This window comes from Gadus morhua, chromosome 1 (genome assembly GCF_902167405.1).
Source record: "Gadus morhua chromosome 1, gadMor3.0, whole genome shotgun sequence".
NCBI lineage: Eukaryota > Metazoa > Chordata > Actinopteri > Gadiformes > Gadidae > Gadus > Gadus morhua.
The window spans coordinates 3,410,370-3,434,630 of record NC_044048.1 but is presented as its reverse complement, the minus strand read 5'-3'; the positions used below and the strand labels follow the sequence as shown (position 1 = coordinate 3,434,630).

Genomic DNA, 24,261 nt, shown 5'->3' with positions numbered 1-24,261 from the left:
TCATCAACGCCACTCTCCAACCCATGTGAGGTGTTGAAACCGCTCTGGGTCTGGTTGATATCACATGATCTCCTCACAATAGTTATTGTTAAAGTTAGTCAAAGTTAAAGAATAATGACCATTATAGATTGTATAGAAGTAACTAATATCTAATCTGTGTTGGTCGTGCTTTGTGAGAAATTATTATATCTATTTTTTTGTCTGTATTTTTTGATATGGCAATAGGTTGGTGTTGAGGGCGTGAGTGTGTGTGTGTGTGTGTGTGTGTGTGTGTGCGTGTGTTTGTGTGTGTGACCGTGTGTGTTTGTGTTTATGTGTGTGCGTGCTTACGGGAGAATTTGCATGACACGCTGGCAGCTTAGAAGCCGGGCTCTGTGTCAGCCGGGCTGTGTCAGCCCTGTTTGCAGAGCGTCAGAGGAATGTTTCACTCACACATTTTGACGTAGTCTGTGCGCATGCACGGATCGTCTTCTAGATGCCAGGCAGGAGAGGCCGTTCCCAGCCCCCCTCCAGCTCTGAGTCGACCCCTCAATCAAAAAGCTTACTGCTGTCAGTTCATCTGCACGGCTGCTGCTAGTGTCAAAATAAAACACACACAGTATGGGGCTTTGCATGTGTGTGTGTGTGTGTGTGTGTGTGTGTGTGTGTGTGTGTGTGTGTGTGTGTGTGTGTGTGTGTGTGTGTGTGTGTTTGTGTGAGAGTGCGTTTGTGTGTGTACGCACGCGTGCACACGTGGGTATGCATGCGTAGATGGTCTTTGTGTGAAAACATGACTTCATCTACATGCTAAGCCTACACAACCACAAAATTATGCATCCCAGCACCCACTTGGTTGGAGCTGCAAAGGACACAGACAGACAGACCAGTCTTAATGGGGTCGGCACACATATTTTACTTTCTGTAAGAATAACCGCGAACATCTTTGCAGGTTACCCACAATTTAGTCTCAGGGGAATCTGTGGGCATTTGGCACAATGTTGCAATTAACAGCAATTGGATACAAATAAGATAACGGAAAAAGATAGAAATATGGATAGAAGATAATATTAATCCCAGATTCGAAATTATGTCACAAAAGAAGGTAGAATAAATTTGAACATTTGAGACCTTAACGGTCTCAAATGTGAATTTGCAAGCGTTTTAATCTTCACAGCTGATTAAGGGTAAAATGTCAGTTTAAATTAGATAGAATTAACCTTGGTTAGATTATAAGGTTTATGCCACAGTATCTCAGGCTGCACGCCATAGTAACATGCAGGCCCCATATCCACTAAAATAGTCAATCAAATGTGGCGCAAGAAATTAAAATGCTTCTATATTACCCCCTATCGGCTGGGTTAAGTATTAAACAAGCATGGATATGGTTATTTAAGCCTATACCAGGTGTTTTGTAGAAATGCATCAGTCTTTTCTGCGTGCTTTGCGTACGTTTTGTCCTGTTTATAAACAAAAACCAACAGCTGTTGGCCTATTTACTTATGTTTAATCGTGGCTATATATAGTAGATTTATTGTCGCTTTGTATGGCACTTCGGTGTTTATTTCGGTATATTTTCACGAAAAGGCTGTTGAAAACTCACTTTCCTTAATCAAGTCAGCTTTGAAGGTGTCTTTTTCATTGGCCTCAGACACAAAAAATACTTTTATGTAATATATTCAGTCGAGGCAATTCTCTCACATTAACTATCAATTAGTACATTGGATTTAATTCAGTAACAACACAGCAGTCCTTTGTATTTCAACATGGTTCGGGTTTAAAATGTATCCAAAAACAACGGCTTTTATAACACTACAATATTGTAACTTTGCCTTCCCATATTAATACATTTTGTAAAATTTTAAATTACATTTTAACTAAATAAAAAATAGAAATACAAATACTACAGTGCCATTTTGATCACAGTTCATCCTTATCTTTCTCGGATTCATCATCAACTGACTTTTTAGATTGATCTTTGGTGCTAGATTTTGTCGTCTTTTTCACAGGTGCCTTAGATCCTTTTGTGGTGGCCTGCTTGTCTTTTGTTTTGGCAGGCTGTTTCTTAGCTTCCACCTTGGTCCTGGATTGGTCTTTGACTTTGTTTCCGGTCTTGGCTTTCGCCTTGTTTCCGGCTTTGGGTTTCGTTTTGTGCACAGTTTTGACTTTGCTTTCTTTTTCATGGCTGGCTGCTTCCTCGTCTGCCTTTTCCTTCTGTGTATCTGCTGGTTTCTCAACCTGTGCATCAGGCAATATCACAAGCTCCTCCTTCTCCTCTGTGGGCGTGTCCATGGGCGTGTCTTGGGGCATGTATTTTGGAGTGTCCATGGGCAGGTCTTTGGGTGTGTCCATGGGCGGGTCTTGGGGCATGTCTTTTGGAGTATCCATGGGCAGGTCTCGGGGAGGATCAGTGGGCTCTGCTGCCATTGGCTCAGGGTCCTTAGGGGGAGAAGCCTCAGTGGGGGCCGTGGCCTTGAGCTCCTTGGCCCCAGTACCAGTGAACGCGTGGTCGACGGGCATGGAGAACATGGTCAGCATGTCCTGGGCTTGGATACGCTCCTAGCATAAAAAACACACACAGGAGAAGGGCTGAAAGGATAGTTCTCCCACACCTCATCCACCCACACACACACACACTAGATCACAGCTGGACCTCTGCTGCCATCTAGAGGTTTAGATCAACCATCAAGGTGAGGATAAATGTGAGGTCCACACTATACCTTTCTCCCTCAGGATGAAGGAGAACAGATCAAAGATACAAGAGGATGCAGACATTCTGCTGGTTGAGGTATATTCAGGGGATTTAATATTAGTAGAACATTAGAACTTAAAAGGTTTTGAGATGGTTAGTAATAATTATTAAATATATGCAAACAGATGCAACAAGGTGAATCGGTGATGTTATAATAAGATAATGAATCTAGATTCATATCTTTCATAATCGTTGCTTAATAACTCTATTACACCGTCAAAACCTATAAGTATTGCATTGTCCAGAACGGTGATGTTGTACGGATAAAACACAAAATGCACTGAGGAGAAACCGAGGCACAGGCTGTTCCATTCCTATGTATTTGTGAGGTTTTGGTTTCCCCTCTCTATTTTTTCTCTCCCTGTCCTATATTTTAGGAATACAGATATGGCCGTTCTGGAGTCCGGCTGGATTGATTGGTGGAGGCTTGCCAACAAGGGCCAAACCATCTGTTAAAAGGCTCCATCGGTTCCAGCTGGCGCCTCTGATGCTCCATCAAGCTCACGCTTGAGTAACACATGCAGTTTGAGTCCCTGCCTGTTGTTTTTTGTGTTGTGTTTGTTGCCACTTTGGCCGTTGGTCACTTTTGCTAATAGGTGTTTCAACCTATCTTTGGCCCAGCATGTTGACAGTTGGTAGGCGTGATTGGACTTTCATTTGGTGCCCCATTCTCTCCTGTTTTTGTTTAGTTAGGGAGCTAGGCTAACCCTTTGTTTTTTTTTGTAATTAGAAAGATTATTTTTGTTTTAAACCAAGCCTGTTGTGTTTATTAATTTTGCCCAGGCTCACCCTAATGATGCATAGCTTATTTCGGACTTAGGGCCCTATCTTGCATCAGGCACAATTGACTTAATCACTGGCGCATGTGTCGTTGCTAGTTTGCAACTGGCGCAGAGCGTTCTTTTCCCTCCTGCGCCACGCGTCGGTAAATAAGGGAATGATCTTGCGCCCCGAGGGGCGGTTCGGCGAGAGGAGGAGGCGTGTTCTGGCGCAAACGTTCCCTGGTGCAATTTTCCAGTTTCAGAAACCACTTGCACCACAAATCAGGAAATACCTGGTTTAAAGTCAGTGGCGCGTTGTTCAGATGCTATTTTAAGGGCGCATGCATAATGTTGCTTGTGCACCTCGCGCATACACTTTGCTTCTCTCATCTACCTAGCCACACATTCTTCGTCAATTATTTGGGAAAGAACAGCTGATACAGCGGTAATAAGTTGTACTTTCAAATCAATGTATCTGCAAACACCGTACAGCAAACACATATTTTCTTGACACAGACATCGTGAACATACCCATAACTTTTATGATTGATGAGTATTTGATCGTGAGAAAACATTGTTTTACCGCAAGTGAGTGTTAAAACAGAATGAATGAATGCGGGCGCGCGTGTGTGTATGTGCAAAAATAATTGATGAATGCTGGCGCGCGTGTGTGCGTCCATCTGTTAACACAAGCAAACTAAACACGTAACGCATAATACAGTCCATGGCAATGTATATTAACGGGGGTACACATGCATATTAGGAACACAAGTCGATAACGATAATGCCAACAATACTGATAAGAAACGATGTTTATAATGTATTGCGTATATCATTAAATAGAACCACAGTTACCGCATATCATATGTCATACGTTTTCTTTGCCGAAATCTATTTGAGGACTCAGTATTTCTGAAGTTGTGGAAGAGAACCTTATTCCATGTATGAATTAGGCCATATTATTTGGCCATACACTGAGCCATTTGAAGTTTGATATTCATGTGCATCTGCCTTAGAACCGCCCACAAAGCTACTTGCACTTGCCGCTTCTCACTTGCGTTTCAGACCGTTAAAATAGGGCCCTTAATATTCTTTTGTTACGATATATATTTTTGTTTACTGTTACTACAGTCTTTACTGTTTGAGTTTTCTCTATGGTACCCCCTCAAACCCCTAGACTCGAGGGTTCTAACACAGAGCAGAGTAGTGTGGCTGGTGTTTCCTCAAAGGGGGGAGGTGGGAAACGTGGGACTAGTTTGGCTGAGCAACCGACACACACACGGCCACCATCCGATCAAAACCCCATCCGCTTCTACCGGGGTCCGGACCTCGCCTCTCTTCCATACGAACACACAAGTCTAAAGTCTGTGCTGCGCATACGGACGCCCTTACCTTCTCGTCGTGGACGGGGTCCAGGGTGAACCACAGTGCCACAGCACAGCGTTGGCCCCTGGTGACGGCCCTCACGCCGTGAGGGTTCTCCTTCCCTGAGCCGAAGCCCACCACACGACCACAGCGGGGGCGCACCTCGGCCTGCCAAAAGGACAGCGTTAGGTACGGAGAGAGAGCATGCACCAAGGGGGCACAGAGCCAAGAGGACATCGTTAGGTACGGAGAGAGAATGCACCATGGGGGCACAGGGCCAAGAGAAAATCGTTAGGTATGGTGAGAGAGCATGCACCATGTGGGCCACGCAGAGCCAAGAGGACAGCGTTAGGTATGGACAAAGAGCATGAACCATGTGGGCCAAGAGGACAGTGTTAGGTATGGACAAAGAGCATGAGACATGTGGGCCAAGAGGACAGCGTTAGGTACGGAGAGAGAGCATGCACCATGTGGGTGCACAGGTAGGGGATGTAGAAGCGATTACTCGCATGAAACCGGTAAGTAATAATCTAATACGTGAAGGAATTCAACACATGATTATGTTACAAACTCACCGTGACCGTTTTACCGTCCAACATGGTGAAGATGAAATCCCCTCCTTCGAAGTCGTCATTTAGATATAAAATGGCACTGCATCGAAAGAAATCATGAGTAAAATCCCGGTATTTTTATATATTAATATATATTTGTCACTCCTAAAAAGGAGTAAGAAAAAAATATGATATCTTTATTTAATTAGTGAGTGAGTGAGTGAGTGAGTGAGTGAGTGAGTGAGTGAGTGAGTGAGTGAGTGAGTGAGTGAGTGAGTGACTGAGTGAGTGAGTGAGTGATCGAGTGAGTGTATATGTGCGCTCACCTGTAGTCTCTGTGTGTGTATGCCGGTGGCTCTTTGATACACTCGTTGCTCTCCGATACGAGCACACAGTTGTCCACGTGCACAGCGTGGCTGGGGTCCGTGCGATCCTCCTGGGTCTCTAGGAAGTCACAAGCAGGTCAACCTCAACAATCATGCACAGAACCTAAATACTGATCAATATCTACTGTATACATCCGTCTAAAGAAGAAGACAGACCGATTCGATTCATCTTTATTTTCACTGAACAGTGTAGAAGAACTGAGACAACGAAATGCAGTTCAGCAACTAGTACAAGTGCAGAGTATAAACATATGTATAGGGTATAATCTAAATACATGATATATGAAGTATGGACACTATTGACAGTAGAACAGTGGTGATGAATACATTAAGTAATAACAAATCATTATATATACAGTAAAAGAGTATGAACATGAGCAGCAATAGAAGTAGGTAGTGCGGATATGGTATAAGTGTATATGTAGTGCACGTAAAAGCCATGCTAAGAGTAAGATGTTACATACAGAATAAAGTATGCAATAAGAAACATATGTACAGTAAAGACAGTAGTATAGATATGAATACATCATAGGTGCAGTTTCTACAGTTCGGGCGGTAGTGTAAATATGTGTTACAAAGATCGAGTGTTCAGTTACTAAGAAGAAGAAGGCGTGTGTTGTCCGGGTTGGATATATAAAATAGATAGTATACAGTTAATTATGGACAGTAGTTGATTCCCTCAACAGCTAGGGTTGTGCAGGTTATTTCGGTGATAACATTTCAAGGACATTCCTCCTGAAGAAATGCCTTGTGGGCTATCCAAGTGACTGCAGTGACCGTAGTTTGCATTCTACGAGTTAGTGGTTCACCATCCGGATTCTTTAACTACGCAGTTTTCAGCATCTGTAAACATCATTTTGGGACATACCACTAGTTATCTGGCCTACTACGGATGGATGGAGTTTAGGATGGTTTGGGTTTGTCGCCATCTTTGTTTAACCCCTGGGTTCCCCAGTGTTACCGTGTATTACTGTGTGTATTTTAGACGTTGTTTTAACCCCTGGGTTTACCCTGTGTTACCGTGTTTTACCGTATTTTACCGTGTGTTACTGTGTGTATTTTAGTCATTGTTTTAACTCATGGGTTCACCCTGCGTTACTGTGTGCTACCCTGTGTTACCGTGTGTTATCGTGTTTTACCGTGTGTTACTGTGTGGATTTTAGTCGTTGTTTTAACCCCTGGGTTCACTCTGTGTTACTGCGTGTCACTGTGTGTTACTGTGTGTCACTGTGTGTTACTGTGTTTTACTGTTTGTATTTTAGTCATTCCGGACGTACCTTCCACGGCCGATCGGCAGACCAGGTGGGAGTATGAGAAGTAGAGGGGTGTTTCCAGGCGGAAGTAGGACTCCAGAACCTTCCGCACCTTTTCGCTCATGTCGAAGAACAGCCGAGCGCTCTTCAGGGGCACCTTGCCTTCCTGCGCCAACTGTGGGAGCGGAGCATCGCAGATCAGACATGATGAACACCAACACACGTCCGCAAGCAACTAGCAAGACTAGCAGGATTTCTGCCCTTCTCCCCATCGCAAAACCGTGCTTTAAACCGACCGATGTTTGCAACGACGATATAACTGCTCTCTAGTCACATCATGATGTGAGCCTAGGCCTTAGTCTTGAACTCCTAGACTAGGCTTCACAATGGTAATAGCAAGTCGTGGTAGACTGTGCTACGCTCGCGGCAGGTAGTGGCAGATTAGGCTTTGCTACAGCAGCTAATGACAGACTGGGCTTTGCTAACAGCAGCTAATGGCAGACTGGGTTTTGCTAACGGCAGGTAGTGGTAGACTGGGCTTTGCTAATGGCAGTTAGTGGCAGACTCGGCTTTGCTAGTGGCAGACTGGGCTTTGCTAGTAGTAGACTGGGCTTTGCTAGCAGTAGGAATTGGTAGACTGCGCTTTGCTAATGGCAGCTAGTGGTAGACTGGGCTTTGTTAAAAGCAGGCAGTGGTAGACTGGGCTTTGCTAACGGCAGGTCGTGTTAGAGCGGGCTTTGCTAGTGGTAGACTGGGCTTTGCAAACAGTAGGTTGTGGTGGAGTGGGCTTTGCTAGTGGTAGACTTCGCTTTGGACCACAGACCTTGACAGCTCTGAGGACGGTGACTCCCTGGAACAACTCGTTGGGTGAGTGGGGTGATGGGCGGCCCCTGTAGCCGTCGCCTCTCTGAGCTGCTGACTGAGAAACACAAAACAAACACATAAATTACTGCATTTAGAATGCTATTGAACCCAATTAAAAAGTGCTTCCATCTTAGATGCTTCTATCACTAACCAATATCAAATCTGCCCCTTAATAAGGGAAATCATAGAGAAAGTTATCCACCAGCAACTTAATTCAAATGTTTTGGCCTTAACTGGCTGCTATGACAACTTCCAGTCAGGACTTTGACCCCTTCATAGCAAACTACTCTCATTAAAGTTGAAGATTGTATAACGCTTACGCAGACTCTTGACAAAATGTGAATATTGATGCTATTGGACCTCAATGCTGCATTCGACCGCTCAACAGATTGTAAACAGTTTCCGGTCATATTTTCAAGACAGAAACGACTCTGCCTCCATTGGTAACTATGTATCTGAAAAAACTAACGTAACGTGTGTAGTTCCCCAAGGTTAAATCCTAGGACCATCTTTATTCCACCTCCACATGCTCCCTCTAGCGCTAATTATGCTAAATAACAACATTGCTTACATTGTTATGCGGACGATACACAAGAAAATTGAGCAGGTCAAGGATCGGATGTGTCAGAAATTCCTAAAACTAAATAAGAACAAAACTGAGATAATTGTTGTCCTTGTCAAAGATGAGCGACTGAAAGGTGACCCTACACCTTGAGCCCCCCCCCCCAAAAAAAAAAAAACAGGGCCAGAATTATTGGCATTATTATAGATTCAGATCTACATTTCAACAGCACTATCAGATTGTGATAAAATCAGCCTACTATCACTTGAAAAACATAACAAGACAAAGAGGACTCATGCCCAACTCAAGCCTTGAGTTGTCGGTAACTTGTCCATGCCATTATAACTAGTTGGTTTGATTATTGTAACAGTATTTTTGCAGGTCTTCCGAAAAAAGCTTGATTTTAAGACATTACACCAATTCCCAAATCACTAAAAGTACATGCATGAAAGACTATCGCTATTTGAACCCTCTAGTTCAGGCCTTAAAGATCAACTGGGACCAGCCAGCTAATTGTTTCCAGAGTGAAAACAAAAGACGGACAAACACGATTCAACTACTCTGCATCACATAGCTGGAATAAACTTTGTGACGGTCTGAGACTTGCTCCAACCCTGACTACATTTAAATCAAAGTCGAAAACTTTTTGTTCACCTTTACTTTCTGCAAAGTATTTTATGACATGTTTTATTTATTTATGACATGTTTTTATGTGAAGCCCATTGATTCTGCCTTATGTATGTAATGTGCTATATTAATAAATGTGAGTGCATCAGAAATCTTTTGTTGGAAAGGATAAAAGGTTTAAGGACTAAAAAAGGAAAGCAACCTGATATCATCCATATATATTCCAGGAGCCTTCTGGGATTTTATGTTGTGTTATTAATTAGATATCTTGAAAAGAAAAATACATAGAGAAACAAATAGGAAAATGCATGAAATGTATTTAAGGCTCCATGTTTTTCACTGTGGTGGCTGACCGTTCAAGTTTAGACCAAATCCACACCTGTACGAAAACACATTTCTTCGCCATGTACTGATAAAAGAATTATCCGTCCTCAAGAGAACGCATAAAGATTTAAAACGCTTACATAAAATGCCAGGCCTTATACAGTTCTAGACAAACGTAAACACACGTAGATATCTGGAGCAAGCTCAACGTGTGCAACAACCATTGCCGACAACCATCGATTTCATCGCTTTTCAGAAACTATCAACAAATCTAAACCGCGGGAGGAGTTCTTGAGAAGCTTCGTATTCACTGAGCTGATACGTGGTTTTGGTATGGACGGGAGGCCAAAACCCTGAGGAAATACTATAGTTTATAAACACCCATATTCTTGTGGACCTCACCCTTTAGAACTTTCATAGAATGAATGTGTGCTCTGAAGCCAACCCTCCTCCAATGAAAACGGCCCAGCAGATCACATGACTCACGTTGGAGAGGCGGTGGAGCTCTCGACACTCGTCGTCACTGATCACCCCGTCAAGCAGCACCCGCTGGGAACCGTTCAGCTGCTTGGAGGTCATGGAGACCTGGATGTCCTGGTAGAGCACAGGGCCCCCTGGTGGAGAGAGGTGGTCAGTAGAGCGACCGGATTCTTCATATCAGGATTGACATGTGTCGCTGTCTAATCATCCTCATCAAAAAATCCTCATCATCATCATCTAGTGTTAAAGTTGTGTACGATTGAGCCCCACCCAGTGAGTAGACGGGCGACTTTTAGAATTGTTCAAACTCAACAACCATGTTCTCTCCACTCTGACTCTCTGTTCTGTCCTCTCTGACTCTCTGTTCTGTCCACTCTGACTCTCTGTTCGGTCCACTCTGACTCACTGTTCAACTGTGTTCTGCCTACTCTGACATGCTTTTCCCCTGTGTGATGCCAACTAGCTGGGCTGGCGTGGGGTGGAGGGGTTTGGGAGGGGTATTCAGTTTCTTGTAAACTATGTGTGGTACGGGTCGGCCAGCATTATTTATTTATAGAATATACCAGTTATAGGATGTGCATTGACTACAGATATGTCCAGGTTATTTTAATTTATAAGCTGGTTGAAATGTTACACATTGCAACTTTAACATACACAGACTAGACATAGGCTATAAAAAGAATTAGTTGCCGGTAAACCAAAAACCATTTTGTTATTTTAAACGTGTCAATATGGTGAACTATTGCTATTATACTTCAATATTTGGTCACTGTAACTAAAATAAGACTTTTACTTAGAGAAAACAGGGGTAAAATGGATGGGTGGATGTGTGTGTGGATGTTATTTTGATGTCCACCTCTGAGACAGGGTTGAATTTCTCAGACACTTAATAGCATAACGTCACGGTATGTGGCGTATTCCGACACAACAACAGTAGGCAACAAACAAAGTATCACAAAAACTCGACATACATTATTATTATGTTTTATTCAAGAAGTAGTTCTCTAAGAAGATCTCTAATCTTCATCGGGCATCATTATCTTAGGCTCAATTTGTGGTTTAAGGTCACAATGTTATTATATTTTGATTGAGTACAATGTTTAAGACCATTCATCGTTATTTTGTCAAGAAGGATCTGTTGTGCGCTGCGGCTATTTTCAGTACATGGACTTTACCACAAACCTTTGGTATGTGTTTCAACGGTTCTTAATCACCCCCCTCCCCAGGTGAGAAGTACAAGAAGGCCATAGAGTGTGCCAAGACCATCCTCATGTTCCACCCGGAGGACGACTATCTCAAATACCTCTAAGTATAAAATTACCTAGACATATCTGAAGTTAATCTGGGTCGAAAGGGATTTCAATAATGTTATAAATAAAGTAAATCACATCCTAAAAATCCCATAAACAAAAAACGCTGGTAAGCCCGTACCTTTCTCTTTGTTTCCCAGAATCTTACTATGGAATTCTGTAAGTCTCCCGCCTTATAACTGACTTCAAGTCAATTGCACCACATGATTCAGTGATTAAGTTTTAATAACGGGTACATTTGATGGCTCACCTTCAGGAATGGAAGGCATCTTGTTGATGTCTGATGAGTCTTTGTTCTTCTCCTCCACCAGGTTCTCAATCTCCTTCATGAGGTTTCCAATCTCCTCTGTGATCCGAGCTGCTGTCTCCCTCTCTGTCCTGTAGACAGACAGACATACGGACCGATACACAGACAGTAAGAAAGAGAGGTGGGTATTTTCAAGAGAGAATCAGAGAGACCCAGAGAGAGATGCACTGAATTTGAAAATTATAAGTTACACAGGGCTGGGAGATATGACAGAGAAATCATATCCCTAATTGTTTCAGGCAGGATCGTGATCCGCAATCTTATCAGGATTCTTTTTTTCATGTTTTGCAAGTTACTGAAAAGTATAACCCAACAACTGTCCTTATGCAAAAAAATATGGCCAAAGACATATGTGATAGACAGTAGATGTATTCACTGAAAATATCAAAGAGATGCTCTGATTGGTCAGAAATTAGGTGGGAGCTAAATAGTCTGATACAGCACTTATGAGAGTACGTATGAGAGCAGCCAACTGGAAACAGATATTCTTACATTTCTACATTTCTCATATCTGACGGATAACAAAGCTATTTTTAACAAATAATCATTATTTAGATCGCTTTAGATCATTCTATAGATCTTGCCCACAGCACATTATATTAGGCATAGCTACATCTATCGCATTAGCCTTACATAGTCTATTAACCAAGTCCGGCAGTGTTAACTGAAGACTGAGGGAGAGGGAGGCGACAGCCGGTCAGGTTCCAGCAGTGACCTGCTAAGTCTGCCTCACCGTCCCCGCTTAAGGCCTTTGTTTGGTTGAAGGACATGAGCATGCACAAAAAAACAGCTGGTGAAGATGATTCTCTCCTTCAGTACTTAGCAGTGCATTTTCGCTGTCCTGCAAAATTGCATTGTGCCATATATACATATATATATTTATATATATATATATATATATATATATTTATAGTGCCCTGAAAAGAATCATTCACATGTAATTTAAATATGTATTCGAGCTGTCAGTTAAACTCGTTATTAACGGCGTTAACGCAAACCAATTTTGACGGCGTTAAAAGAATTATCGCGCGATTAACGCAATTTTATTACAAAAAAAAACATTTTTTTTTTTTTTTTGCCTCAAAACAAAGAAGCAGTAGCCTGACTGCTATGTTCATATGACATTTGTTCAAAGCAGTCGTTTTATTGCACTATAGGCTCTTTTTTTGTATCGTCCTGTTTTGATCAGTATATGCCAATGTTGTTATCAATAAAAAATCATTTGCACAAGGCAAGCCGATGCACTTCACCATGTTGATAAGAGAATTAAAATGAGAAGAATTATGGGACAAAAAAAATCAAGGGATATTTAGCATAGAAAAATAATTTGCGATTAATCGCGAGTTAACTATGACATTAATGCAATTAATCACGATTAAATATTTTAATCGCTTGACAGCTCTAGTATTCAGTCAAATTCTTCTACTTGGTCTTTATCGATGGTTTTGTCTTGCTTGGATATGAATACCGCGAGGCATCAGGTAGAATACAGTTCTGCACTTTGACAGAGACCAGCAACTCAGTATGGCACATAGCCTATAGACAGCTGTGGGAAACAGCTGGGCTTCAAAAGATAACCTATGTAACGTTAAAGTGTAAAGGAACCCACTGTTTCAGCGAGAATCATCCCTCGATCAAAGCTTTTGTTTAATGACATGCAACAAACTTTGAGCAAAAAAAAGTTTCTTCTAATAGATGGCAGTCATAAAGCTACTCTGCTACTAACGACACCCTGATCCAGAATCAGGTCATATGCAAGTGGGTTTAGCCCGTAGCGTTGCCCCACAGGTACACCCAGTGACGATCGCTTCGTCACACACTTCTAGGGAGGAGGGGGCGTTGTATGACCCACAGCAACTTTGTGATACATTATAAGTACCATGTTTGTGAATGAGCAGTATAATGACCAGTGTTTTTTATGAAGAGTGACACACACCGTTCCTTTATACTATAGGTGTCCGAGAAGCCCAAACCTCATCGAAGGTACTAACCCTCATTGAAGAAAGTTTGATTTTAGATGCGGCAGAGAAAACAACCTCGGATGCGTGTATGAGCCGTATAACTTTAACTGCTAGAACGTCCTATGTACACCATCTCTTTGTAAAGGCAGATCGTGCAGACATTTTATCATTCACAATCTCATGTTATAATATCACACATCCAATTGCTACCCATCATATTTAAAAAATAAACATTGGTAGAATCATGATCATAAGAATCATACTTCTGCTTTTCTCTGAGCTTCTGAGGCATGATTTCCACTGGCGTCCATGTGTCCTAAAAAGATGAATAAAAAATGATTCAGTAAATATCAAAACCTTCATCGTGAAAACAGAAGGAGGAAGAAGTCCTCCATGAATGAGAACTCACCGGATCCACGAAGGCGAGGCCAAAGACCTCATAGCCGTAGTAGAGCAGCTCTTTCTCCAGCAGGGACTGCTGCATGTGCTGCTTCACCACCTGAGGACAGACACACACCATGAGTGCATGTGCCTTTATATGTATGTGTGCATGCGTGTGCATGTGTGTGAGAGGGCATGCATGAGCATGGCTCTATAAGGCCATCACTGATTAAATGAATGTCCTTGTATTATAGTTATATTTCACATAGAAGCCACCCCTTAGAAATTGAATTTTATAGTGTAGGTCAACTTGTCTGGGTGTAAATACTTGTATATACGTCTGGGTGATGGTGGTGTGCTATGGCGTAGTAGGTCTACCTGTCTGGGGGTAAGGGTGAGGGCCAGATCGTCCCCCAGAACAGCAGAGTAGTAGGCCAGGTTCTGGGTCATGACCTCGTCCTCCGGGTGGAACATGAGGAAGGTCTTGGCACACTCTATGGCCTTCTCGTACTTCTCACCTGGGGAGGGGGGTGATTAAACTGTTGATACATATACCAAAGGTTTGTGGTCAATTCGATGCACTGCTCATAACTACAGCACGCATCAGATCCTGCTTGATGTTTTAATGATGAATGGTCCCTAAACATTCTGCTAAATAAAAACAATAAAGAAAATGGTACTATCCAAAAAGTTTATGCACTTTAGGTATGTTTCGTTAAACCACTTTATTGTACTCTCTACATTATAAAACCATGCACTGGTGCTAGAATTAATCATTAATCGCTGACCCTCGTACTGTGTGTGTGTGTGTGTGTGTGTGTGTGTGTGTGTGTGTGTGTGTGTGTGTGTGTGTGTGTGTGTGTGTGTGTGTGTGTGTGTGCGTGTGTGTGTGTGTACTCACTGTTGTAGTAGGAGAACTGCAAGTAGTTGAAGTGGGCGGGCAGGAAGTCCTCGAAGGGCTTAGGGAGGCCAGCGGTGGTGGCTAGCTCTACCGAGCACCGCTGCTTACAGCTCAGCACCTGCATGTAGTGGTCTGCACACACACATGGTTACACACATAAAGAAACACACACACATGGTGACACACGTAGACACGTTACAGTCATGTTACATACATTAACACGCACACGCAAATCATATTGCACATGCTTATCAGAATGAGAATCCGAATCAGCTTGATTGGCCAAGTATGCACACATGCAAGGAATTTGACTCCAGCAGATGTGGACTCCCTTACCACAAGCAGACATATACAAAATGCTGTATACTAAAGTTTAAGCGGAGCATTGGCCATTACAGATGTAGCAGTAATTATACAGACAGACAGACAGACAGACAGACAGACAGACAGACAGACAGACAGACAGACAGACAGACAGATAGATAGATAGATAGATAGATAAAGTGAGGGAGGAAGGGGTGCGTGCTTGGTTGCCATTGGCCTGCTTGCACTGTTAAGGGCTTTTTATGATTCCACGTTCCCGCAACGCAAGGGGGTTACGGACCCCTTACGTCCTTGCATGCACTCCTTGCATCCACCTCAAGGGCCGGATGTGCCCAAAAATCGTCACCTTCCGCGACGCAGCAGCAAGGGCTGTGATTGGTCCGCTTACTAAAACTAGAACCATAAAAGTTCAGTACTGCGTCGAAGCGTCTGCGTGGTCATTACGTTGCGAGAACGTGGGACCATAAAAAGGCCATTAGTGGCGTATGGTGGCATAAGAATGTGAGACTCAAGAAGTTTCTTAGCCCTGAGGCCCTGCGGGGGTCTCACCCGTCATGGACTGGAAGAGGTCCGCGCTGTAGTCCATGTAGTTATAGCCGTCGTAGTCGTAGGACCCCTCGCACAGGAACCTGCACTCCCGGTCGGCCTGGAAGTACTCCTGCACCGCAACCTCAAAGTGCTCCGCCGCTAGGCCAAACGAGTCGTCGCTATAGTAACGCTTTCCCAGCAGGAACTCCGCCTATAAGAGAGAGAGAGAGAGAGAGAGAGAGAGAGAGAGAGAGAGAGAGAGAGAGAGAGAGAGAGAGAGAGAGAGAGAGAGAGAGAGAAAGGAGGAGAGAGGGAAAGAGAGATAATTTTCATAATTCTATTGTAGCAGGACAATTGCAGGTAGCTGAGGTGGGAGAGAGGGGGGAGGTTGTAGGTGTTGTGTCATTAATGATGCTACTACTGGTGATAATGCTGCTACATCTATGACATGTTTTTGATTTGCTATTCATTTAATTATATTATATAAGGTTCAATGCATTTGGGTTTGCCTTTCGTATTCTTTTTAAAATTCTTGCTATGTCAGCTGCCATTTGCCACAATTTAAGTTCTGTCAGAAATAATTCACCTCAAAGATTGAACCATTTATGGCATGAAATGCAATAGTTGTCTGGCCTTATGGTTCCACTCTTTAAGGATGCTACCTGCTTTAGGAATCAAAGCATGGCATACCGATTTTGCAATCATTTGACAACAGGGAGCACAATATAATCCCCCCTAAATGGTACATCAGATATCTTAACCCATTGGTGGTGGAGGGTGGAATCCAGCTCTGCACACTTAAAAATTAAAAAAATTTAACCAACAAAAATATTAATTGGTTGAAAGTCTGTCGAAAGTCCCTCCATGCAACAAATCAAAAGCGGTGCACGTTTAGTAACGCGTTTTTATCTTCCAGCAGTGGTGTTTCCACCAGAGAGGGTATGGCGGAGCTACCGCAACAGACTCTCTCTCTCTCTCAATTGTGTGTGTGCTGCCATACAGTGTTCACCATCGCTAGCGCCAGAGAGAACCAACAGAGATCTTCGAGACTGCCACTCTAACTTGGCAGAGAGTGTCTGTGTGAGGCGGACGGCCTTAAATTGACTGCTTATCAGTGTGTTTGAGGTTTCGCATGGCTAGAATCTCCCGCCAGAACTAGCCACGCCCATTGAGTGAGCCGTTGCCAGCAATGAATGGATGGAACTGGCTCTGATTCTTACGGCTATCGACAGGAAAGGGTGTCACGTCTCGCCCTGTTCCTTAGCTACATCACTTCCTGTGTTTCCCGCCTGTGATTGTTCCCCATAGCATTAATTGTTATATCTTAATATATTAATATATATCGCTAGTGGGAATGCTGGAACGTCTGACACAGAGGAATAAAGACAAACTGGCAAAGAAGGAGGGAACAGACCAGGTGGCGTGTAGCAACAGGCATTGTTGCAAGGACATATATAGGAAACCACATACATCTTAAATGATCAAAGCGAACATCAAAGCAACAGATTTTCATTTTCTCAATGAGATGTGATTGGCCGGTGAGGGAGGGGTGGTCCGTACCATATGCGGCCTGGCTTCCAGGTCCTTGAAGTCCTCCTCTCGGACCCCCGCCATCATCTTGTAGTAGTCCAGGTTCTGCTTCATCTCCACGTGGTCTGGGTTGGCAAGGAAGAAGGTGTGTGCTGCCGCCACGGCCTTGTCCAGCTTGTTGATCTATCACAGCAGGCAATGGACAGAGCTGTCACCTCCTTCAGCATGCAGTCACCATTGAAAGAGAAACCTTTCTTTCATTTAAAGGTTGGGTATGGAATTCTCTTTTTTGGCCATTTTTGCAAAATTACTTGAAATCCTTATCATAACCCACTTACAGCCACTGAGTTAGAAGTACTGACATGAAAATTAAACAAGTCAATCATCTGTGGAACGGGCAGGGCACGAAAAACTCCAGCCAATGATTTCCAGACCCACCGAATGGCATTGGACAGTAAGTACGTCAATCAAACGGTCGTACTGCACTCCCCCTCCCCTGCTCCCCGCGCGTGACCCCTTTGTGCACGTACCCAAAGCTCGTGACCCAGAGCAAGCTTCTGTTTGTTGTTATCCTGCGGTAGCTACTGGAGCTAGCTAACTAGCTAATGGCTCGCTCTCGCGCATCTGTTCACTCGTGCATGATTGCACGTCCATGTACTTGGAATGGGTGGAGTCAGAGTCAGCGTTGAAGGAGAGGGGGTAGGACCATTTGAGTTGTGTATTTTCAAAATCTGCTGGCGTTTCGCAAATCCCATACCCACCCTTTAAGGTGCCACTGAAACATCAGCTTGTTTTGATTATTTGGTTATTACTTGTTTAACGAAAACTGAATACATTTTTTATTTCCTATTGTTTTGATGCATATTTCTACATCACGTGCATAAGTGGGTCTACGTTATGAAGCATTACTATAAGTGGGTCTAATGGTGTATTCCTGAATCCTCGGACGCCAGCCTTCCGAGTTGCATTTACTTCATTTCCGGTCTCGGAGCAATTATAGCGTTCCCGTTCGTCTTTGTGGTTGTGTCATGAAATTGGCTCGTTGTTTATTGTTAGCTACATTAGCCTCTTTAGCAAACCAGCCCGAAAACAAACAACACGACTTTACATTGCAAGCACAGCAAGGCCGTCCAATGCATAAATTGGTGACCGGATTAAAGTAACAATGTAATCAAGAGTGTAAAAGCATTTAAAATCGACATTAAAATGACCAACGTGGTACAAAAACAAAGAAAATAAATCTTGTTGAGAGCGTCATCACTGCTCTCGGGCTTAGAATTCCGAGAGATGAAGACAAAAGGGGGCGTGCCTCCGAGAAATGCCGCAAGAAAGCTGGAAGATATCCAACTTCTGACTCGGAAGGATGGCGTCGGAGGATTCAGGAACACGCCATAAGTTATAAGGGAATAGTACAAGTGGGTCAAAGTTATTATAAGTTGTTAGGCATTATTATAACCCCTTCCAAAGCGTAACATGATATCTTGGGTTGTTAAATATTCATGTTATTTTCATGTTACAAGTAGTAGCAGTGAGTATGGCTAAAGTGCCATTGAAAAACACCCAATCATCCTTGCGGGAATAACAATAAGCCTTTGATGATGACACTTTAAGACAACGCAAAGAAAACCAAAGACGATGACTGATCTGTCCCAAAATGTTGCTTCTTTGCGCACACAGGCACAGACACAGACACACACACGCACACAATACGAGGGCCTTCTTTGACTCCACCTTCAAGACGTGGCATGCTTCTCTACATTTGGGGGTTGTGGCATTTACAGGTTTACACACAACTTCTTAGAGCAATTGGGAGTTTGAATGAGATGACTGAAAGAACCAACAGAGGCATATTTAACGACTTTGTCCTCGTTTGGTTCATTGCACAAGACTTCTTGATATATTTATCCACTTTAAGCCCCTTAAACGTAGGGATGCCCGTTATCCTGCAGTGATTTGACTCAGTAAGTGAGGTTTGCTAAAATAGTAGGCAATGGCTTCCACTCTGTATATAATAACATTTGTACAGTAGCCTACTTTAACAGGTCTACCTTAAAGTAGGCGACTTGCAGATAGTTGTACGGCGTCCTTTTCTTGAACTCCAGTTTCACATCATCTCCGATTTTGTGCAGAGTCGCTGGGCCCAACTTCTCCGTCTCGCAGGAATTCACGCAATCGGCTCGTTTTAAGATCTTCTGGAAGAAGACGAGGTCCTCCACGGATTCAGCTCCGGGTGTGGGATCACCCAGGCCCGCCGTGGGTTCGCCGAAAGTGGTCTGGTTCGCACAGCTTATCCGACACTGTACTTTCGCCTTCCGGACAGCAGCGTTGTTCCTCAGCGCTTTCTCCATGTTGAGGATCACCGAGATCCAGTCGTTCTTGTAATATGCGTCCACCGCCGTGTCGAACAGAAAGTCATACGGCTCGGAGATAACCTGACTGCTGATCTCTGATATTATGCACAGTGGAATTAGAAAACACGTTAAAAAGACACTGCGGCTCTCCATGGTGAGATAGAGTGGAGCCTGGAAGCCGGTGGGGAGAGTAGTGGGCCGGCCCGGGACAGCAAACTGCTCTGGGTACAGGAGGTGGGGTTTAAACACGGAGGGCCTGGGGCCCCCTGCTCTGGGTACAGGAGTTGGGATTCAGGCCGGGACGGAGGGCCTGGGGCCCCCTTATTAGGCTGTTAGTTCGTCTCCCATTAACCTTATGCTGGACTGCTCGCATTGGATTTATGTGGTCCAAAGCGAATAGATAGTTTAGGAATGGGTATTTTAAAATATTGTATTATAAAATAAATAAGACATTATAGTGTATTTAAAGAAATATGTGAAGAGGAAACGCTCAAACAGGTAGCTACTCATCAGGGAATGATAAAACATCCAAGCATCTGATGTCAGCAAACCGCTACTGCAACTCAGCGATCTCGGCTCTCTGAAGAGGAGAAAGATGTCTCTCACAGGGGCCGGTGTCGGTTGTTTTGATTTTGTACCCTCCGGTCCAGCTCATCGTCCTGGATTACTGAGGACACCACTGAGACCGTGCACACAACATTACCCCCCCCCCCCCCCCCCCCCCCTTTTTTCGGAACCCGTAATCTCATAGTCAACTTCCCGACCCATCCAGGGGCCCGTTTCAGAAAGCAGGTTTAGTGAAAACTCTGAGTTAGTTAACCCTGAGATGAGGGAAACTCTGGTTTTTCAGTTTCACAAAGCCAGTTCAGCTTTACTCTGAGTCAGTTACCCTGGCAACATACTCCGTGAACCTAACCTGCTCGCTGGCAGGTTTTCTTCAACTAACCCCGAGTTTCTCCTGCTCTTAAGTTGAAGCCTGCAGACTGAAGGCAGTGGCAGACATGGCGTGTCCTTTTATTGAAGAGCCAGTTGATGTCGAGGCGCAGATGCTTGGATGTTTTATCATTCCCTGATGAGTAGCTACCTGTTTGAGCGTTTCCGTTTCTCTGCATCATCAATAATTTATATAAACAATATTCTCAGCCCTCACATCGCTCACATGACACATCGTGGACACGCTCTTAGTTCCGAGCAAATTCTTTGTATTGCACTTCGTTTTTTTGCCAACGGCAGTTTTTTGTATAACGTCGGTGATGCAGAGCATGTGTCCAAGGCAACTGTCTGTCGGGCTGTCCGAAATGTGACACTTGCACTGAAACGGCTACTATGCACGTTTGTAGTGTTCCCAAGTCACAGACCCACCAGACTTCTCAAAGAAGAGTTCCACAGAATTGCAGGTATCAGTCTAAGCAGTAATTCATTTATGTCATAAAGCTTTGAGACTTGAAGCACTAATCAGTCAATTTGATATATTTTAGGGTTTCCAGGTGTGATTGGCTGCATAGATGGCACTCACATTCCTATCATAGCTCCTTCAATAAATGAAGGAGATTATGTGAATAGGAAATCTGTCCACAGCATTAATGTACAGGTAGGCCTAAATAGTAGCCCAAATGAAATATGCTTCACTATACAGCTAATTACTGTTCTCCACTGTGAAGATCATATGTGACGCAGCCCACATGATAAATAATGTGGAAGCGAAGTGGCCTTGGTCTGTGTATGACTCACGAATGTTTCGTGAGTCTACACTGAGTGCCAGATTTGCCCGTGGTGAGTTTATATATATAGTTTATATATCCAGTATATAGTTATATCCTATGATCAATATTTTGTTTCCTCCTATTACAACTGAAACAATAAAGTGTATCTTGTATTATCATAGGAGAGTTTGATGGTTATCTACTCGGAGACAGAGGGTACCCCTGCCAGCGCTATCTGCTGACCCCTCACCCTGACCCTGACCCTTGCCCACAGCAACACTACAACTTGGCTCACTGCAGGACACGAGCCAGAGTGGAGATGACCATCGGCATACTCAAGGCCCGGTTCCAGTGCCTTCGTAGGCTCAGGGTCACCCCGGAAAGGGCTTGTGACATTATAGTGGCATGTTTGGTTCTCCACAACATTGCCACTATTGGAGGAGAACAATGTCCTACTCTTTCCCCCAATGATCCAGATAATAATCCTGACCCCCCTGCTGATGCACGAGATGGAAGAGCTGTTAGAGACATGATATGCTTCAATCATTTCTAACTGACTGCCTTTTTTCTGTTGGCTATAATGGAGGTCAAATTTTAAGATAACCAGAAAACACAAATTTGGAGACTTGTATGTATAAAAGGCATTTAGGTGTTGCTTTCATATAGACAATATTAAATACTGGCAGTGTTGGGATTTTTCTTTGTTTAGCAGATTTCCTTAATTACTTAAATATATCTATCACATGTTGAATGCAGCCACTAAATGCTGTTTAATGAGGGCAGGCTAAACAACATCACAATTGCTTGTACTTAAATTATACCTTATCTGTTTGAGCTACATTTTTATATTTCATTTTTAGTTGCAGCCAAGTCCGTTTGGGGCCTGTTGTGTTACAACTGTGCGCACAAACACACATATGGAATATAATTGTTGAATAGGTGGAACATTCAAGAGAAAACATTTTCTTTTTCTCAAATACTCTGACTCGGTCAGCTATTTTTTTCCACGCGAGCTCCCGCTTTTTGGCTGCTGCCATAGTATTGCTTTTTAGTAAAAATATATGCTCGCTTTCTGCATATGCAGTCATTAAGATTTGCAACTACGCTGGGGAGAAGTAGGAATATCGAGGCTTGTTAGTACTTGTTGCCATGGTGTATCATGTTATCTGTGTTCCATTGATGAGGGCTTTTTATATCCTCATGCACGAGCTTCACTCAGAGTTACCTTGACTCAGAGTTGATTGAACTAAGCGTTATCACCTGTTCTGAAACCGAAAATTCAGAGATTTACAGCTCAGAGTTGGTCAACCTAGAGTTAAGGTTTTAACTTAGAGTTTGTTGAACCTGCTTTCTGAAACGGGCCCCAGACCACAAAGTCTGTCGTCATGTAGATCCGTCCCGGCCAATAACAGCTTATGTGAGACCAAACTTGAAGAGCCTATTGACCTTTATGTACAATTTACAGAAAACAGACAATACTAAACAAAAAACAGACTAACATGTATAACTGATTGACCCCAAAAAGGTGCCTCTGCTAAGAGCCTAGACCAAGGAGGAGTGGTTGGTGTGTAGCCTACTTTCTAGACCTGTACAAGGCCTTTGATACTGTCAATGCAAACAAACTGTTTCACAAACTTGGTAACTACAATCATTCATCAATAAGCCAAAACTGGATAAAATCATACCTTATGACTGTCACCAATCTGTGCGTGTTAACAATACGTTTTCTCAATTTAAAGCATGCCCACTGGTATACCACAACAATAAATCTTGGGACCATTACTTTTTAGCATATATATAAAATGACCTGCCTTCAATGTGTAATGATATCAGCATAATAATGTTTGCAGACGACACTGTTATATAGACTCATCATGGTAAGAGCGCTACAGAGGTTGCCAAGAAATTAACAAAGGCAATGCAAAAGGTTACTGTCTGGTTACACAACTCATGCCTCACCTTAAACTTAGAAAAACCTGTAAAAGATTGCCCCGACGTCTCAATAAATGGGCAAACAATTAACAATGTGGATAAATTCAAGTACTTAGGTGCTACCCTTGAACCAACTCTTAGTTTTAAAAAACGGAGAAACACACTGAAATATAACCTAGCTGACGTCAGATACATAAGGTATTCACTCAAAGTTGAGGCTGTGAGTGACTATGTATCTGAATGCCGCATGCTTTGTTCTGTTATTTTACTTATTTTCTTCTTTCTATACAAAATTGTATGTACTATTCCACCAACCTGGCCAGGGAATACAGGTGGAAAATAGCAATATGCTAGAACCTGGCACAACGCATATTCTCTTGTTGTACAAAATTAATGTCTGATTGTGCACTGTCCCTGTCTTGAAATAAATTAATTACAATTCAGAAAATAGTAAACACAACTTTCACAGCCACAATATACCTTAAACCTATTTCACCAGGTACATGCAGAAACCATTGAACTTACAAACACAAATAAATAGTTGGTCATTGCAAAACACTGCTTGTACGTATTATATGGTAAATGGTAAATGGAAGTGCATTTATATAGCGGTTTTATCAAACACGCTTTAAAATATTGCCTGACATTCACCCATTCATGCACACATTCACACACTGACAATGGAGTTAACCATGCAGCTCGTCAGGAGCAGTTAGGGTTATGGGCCTTGCTCATGGACACCTCGACACCCAGCTAGGAGGAGCCGGGTATTGAACTAGCAACCTCGCGGTTACCAGCAAACCCGCTCTACCTCCTGAGTTAGGGGTTTTCATTATTTGTGAAAACCCCTAACCTAATGGTTTAGTCCATAAAGTGTCATGCCTGATGCCTGTTTTCATCCCCACCCATGGGTGCGTACCCCCTTAAGACAAGCAATCATCAAATCACCATTCCCTACTTCAGCCGGAGATCTCCTACCAGCCGGCGCCAGTTCGTCGTTACGTCTACACAGTCAGTATCGGTCTTACCAGTATTCTTGAAAACTCTGTCTCTAGCCTGAACCCTTGATAACCACCTCTCTTCCTCTATAGTACTTCCCCCGCCATCGAACCCCTGCCTGCCTGACTAGCCG

At 43.2% G+C, this 24,261-nt stretch overlaps 1 protein-coding gene across 1 annotated transcript; it reads right to left on the bottom strand.

The window, feature by feature from the left end:
• Positions 1 to 1,673: 1,673 nt before the first annotated feature.
• On the bottom strand, positions 1,674 to 19,717 carry p3h1 (prolyl 3-hydroxylase 1). The gene is made up of 15 exons (XM_030357333.1): positions 19,192 to 19,717; positions 17,174 to 17,326; positions 15,635 to 15,824; positions 14,762 to 14,893; positions 14,239 to 14,378; positions 13,889 to 13,978; positions 13,743 to 13,795; positions 11,462 to 11,589; positions 9,908 to 10,035; positions 7,868 to 7,963; positions 7,069 to 7,219; positions 5,732 to 5,849; positions 5,430 to 5,505; positions 4,882 to 5,022; positions 1,674 to 2,535 (listed from the first exon to the last, which is right to left on the bottom strand). Exons 1-15 carry the CDS (start codon positions 19,645 to 19,647, stop codon positions 1,897 to 1,899), a joined length of 2,691 nt encoding a protein of 896 aa, XP_030213193.1. The 5' UTR covers positions 19,648 to 19,717; the 3' UTR covers positions 1,674 to 1,896.
• Between the last annotated feature and the right edge of the window lie 4,544 nt (positions 19,718 to 24,261).